The 2,229-nt window shown below is 54.7% G+C and overlaps 1 protein-coding gene across 1 annotated transcript in view; it reads right to left on the minus strand.

The window, feature by feature from the left end:
- Nucleotides 1–1,280: 1,280 nt before the first annotated feature.
- Nucleotides 1,281–2,229, minus strand: part of ATEG_00460 (ABC transporter ATP-binding protein) — a gene marked incomplete at both ends in the record, with an annotated part of 4,237 nt that continues 3,288 nt past the window's right edge. Inside the window, one exon of the mRNA XM_001210546.1 lies at nucleotides 1,281–2,146. Coding sequence (XP_001210546.1) covers nucleotides 1,281–2,146 — 866 coding nt within the window. The remainder of the gene's footprint in view (nucleotides 2,147–2,229) is intronic.

A 2,229-nucleotide genomic window follows, 5' to 3' on the forward strand; every position in this document is an offset into this window, starting at 1 on the left:
GTATATAGAATTATCAGAAGATAAAGAGGATAGCGATTTAGAGGAACGTGAGTTGTGAAATACTGTGTCTTGCTATAGAAAGTAAAATAGGAAATTGATTCCTCAAGCACGGCAATCAATGTAAGAGTCCAAAAAGTGTTAAGCTGTGTTTCGCTCGCAAGAAGTCGCACGAGAGAATGATCGATGTAGCGATCTGGATAGTCCAAAGGGAAATGTTAGAACGAGAGATGATGAGGGAGGGATATCGTAAGAGAACGAGAGGGAGGGAGGGAGGGAGGGTGAGAAGCAGAGGTGGAAAGGTACACGACAGTCATAGCTTCATTGCCAAGTACCCCAGACGGTCCAGGCACACCGAAAGATGGGAAGTGACCACGACTTACCGCGACAGGAAAAAGCAACCGGATTTTCTAAGGATCAGCGAAACAAGACCAACGCGAAGACGGAAGAGAACGAGGGGAGGGAAAGACGGAGGAGAGTTGCGTGGGAGAGGAAGAGAGAGAGAGGAAGAGAGAGAGAGGGAGAGAGAGAAAACGAGGGAGATGAAACTGTTTCAGATAGACTCGGCGAGGCACCCGCGAACCCCTCGACTCTCGTCCCACCCTTCCACTCCGCTGGTTCTTTGTCTTTGTCCGGGATCTTCTTCTGATTAGGTATCTTCTGCAATATTCTTCTGTAATAATAATAGTCTTCGACACTTTAAATCTACTGCGGACTAGAGGATGGGTTACAATGCCCTTATGGAGCGGAGTGGAGGGGTCTTTGGAGACCGGTGTTGGTGGTCTCCGTTATCTTTATGTCGATGGGATCACCTTCATTTAGCCTATTCTTCCTGTCTAATGGAGATACCCAGAACGCTACAGCAGGGCCCTGCCTCGTACAAGCCAATTATCGTTACACCGTCTAGCTCATTTAGCCATTGTGGACCTTCAAGGGCGCAAACATGTCGGGGGTGAGATGTATAGACCAGGGGGGGCAGTGGAACCCTGCATATCTTAACCCATAGGTAAACTACACTATATCTGAGCCACTTTAGTTTCTTCTTAATTGAATCATGAACCAAGGAATCACTTTATCTAAACCAGAGATTATGCACAAGACTCTCTCAACTTCTATATACTAGGTACCGGCGAATTATCTCCCCCATACGAGCCTTGCCAACTCTATATGCTGATCACAAGGCCAACGGTCTTGCAACACAAGAAAAGAATGCAGTCATCGAAATCTTCCACCGTCTATATGGTATATCCCGATCCTCGCTCTAATGCAAAAGAAGAAAGCAACTACGTCTCCAGCGACTGATGGATGACACTGGTTCGATACGTCTCACTGCGCTGGATCAACTCCTGATGCGTGCCCTGCTCCACGCACCGGCCCTCCTCGATCAAAAAGATCTGGTCCGCGCGGTGGATGGTATTCAGCCGATGCGCAATCGCCACGATGGTCGTGCGGCCCGCCAGCGTCGCCAACGCTTCCTGGATGCGCTTCTCCGACTCCACATCCAGCGCGCTGGTCGACTCGTCCAGCAGCAACATGCGCGGCTTGCGCACCAGCGCCCGCGCAATCGACAGCCGCTGCCGCTGCCCGCCCGAGAACTGCTTCCCGTCGTGGCTGCACAGCGTCTGGTACCCCTCCGGCAGCGCCATGATCACCTCGTGGATGTTGGCCATGCGACATGCCTCCTCAATCTCGGCCAGCGTCGGCTCGTGGCCCGGCCGCGCCCCCAACCCAATGTTGAAGGCCACTGTGCCCTCGAAGAGGACATTCTCCTGCGGCACTAGCGCGATGTCATCACGGAACTCCGTGCCCAGCTGCCGTGTGATGTCGACCCCGTCAATCACCACCGATCCTGCCGTCGGCCGGTAGAACCGCTCCAGCATCGCAAAGGTCGTCGACTTGCCCGACCCGCTGGGCCCGACCAGCGCGCAGAACTGCCCTGGCTTGATGTCAATGTCCAGGCCCTGCAGGATCGGCCGCTCGGGCCGGTTAGGGTATGTGAAATGCACGCCTCGCAGCTGCGCGCCAATCGCAGGCCCAGCCGTCGGCGCACGAGACATCTCGCGCGCCTCGACGTCCGATGCCGCCGCCTTCTCCTCTAGGAGTGTCCTCAGCAGGCTGGAATGCCCGCGACGTCCCCTGGGTTCATCTCCTCCCTCCGCGGACCGCGTGGTGAGCAGGGTCGACGATGTTGGACGATGCAACTCCGCGCCCTTGAGATGTCAGGCGCCAGTG

Source organism: Aspergillus terreus, genomic scaffold, assembly GCF_000149615.1.
Source record: "Aspergillus terreus NIH2624 scaffold_1 genomic scaffold, whole genome shotgun sequence".
Taxonomy (NCBI): domain Eukaryota; kingdom Fungi; phylum Ascomycota; class Eurotiomycetes; order Eurotiales; family Aspergillaceae; genus Aspergillus; species Aspergillus terreus.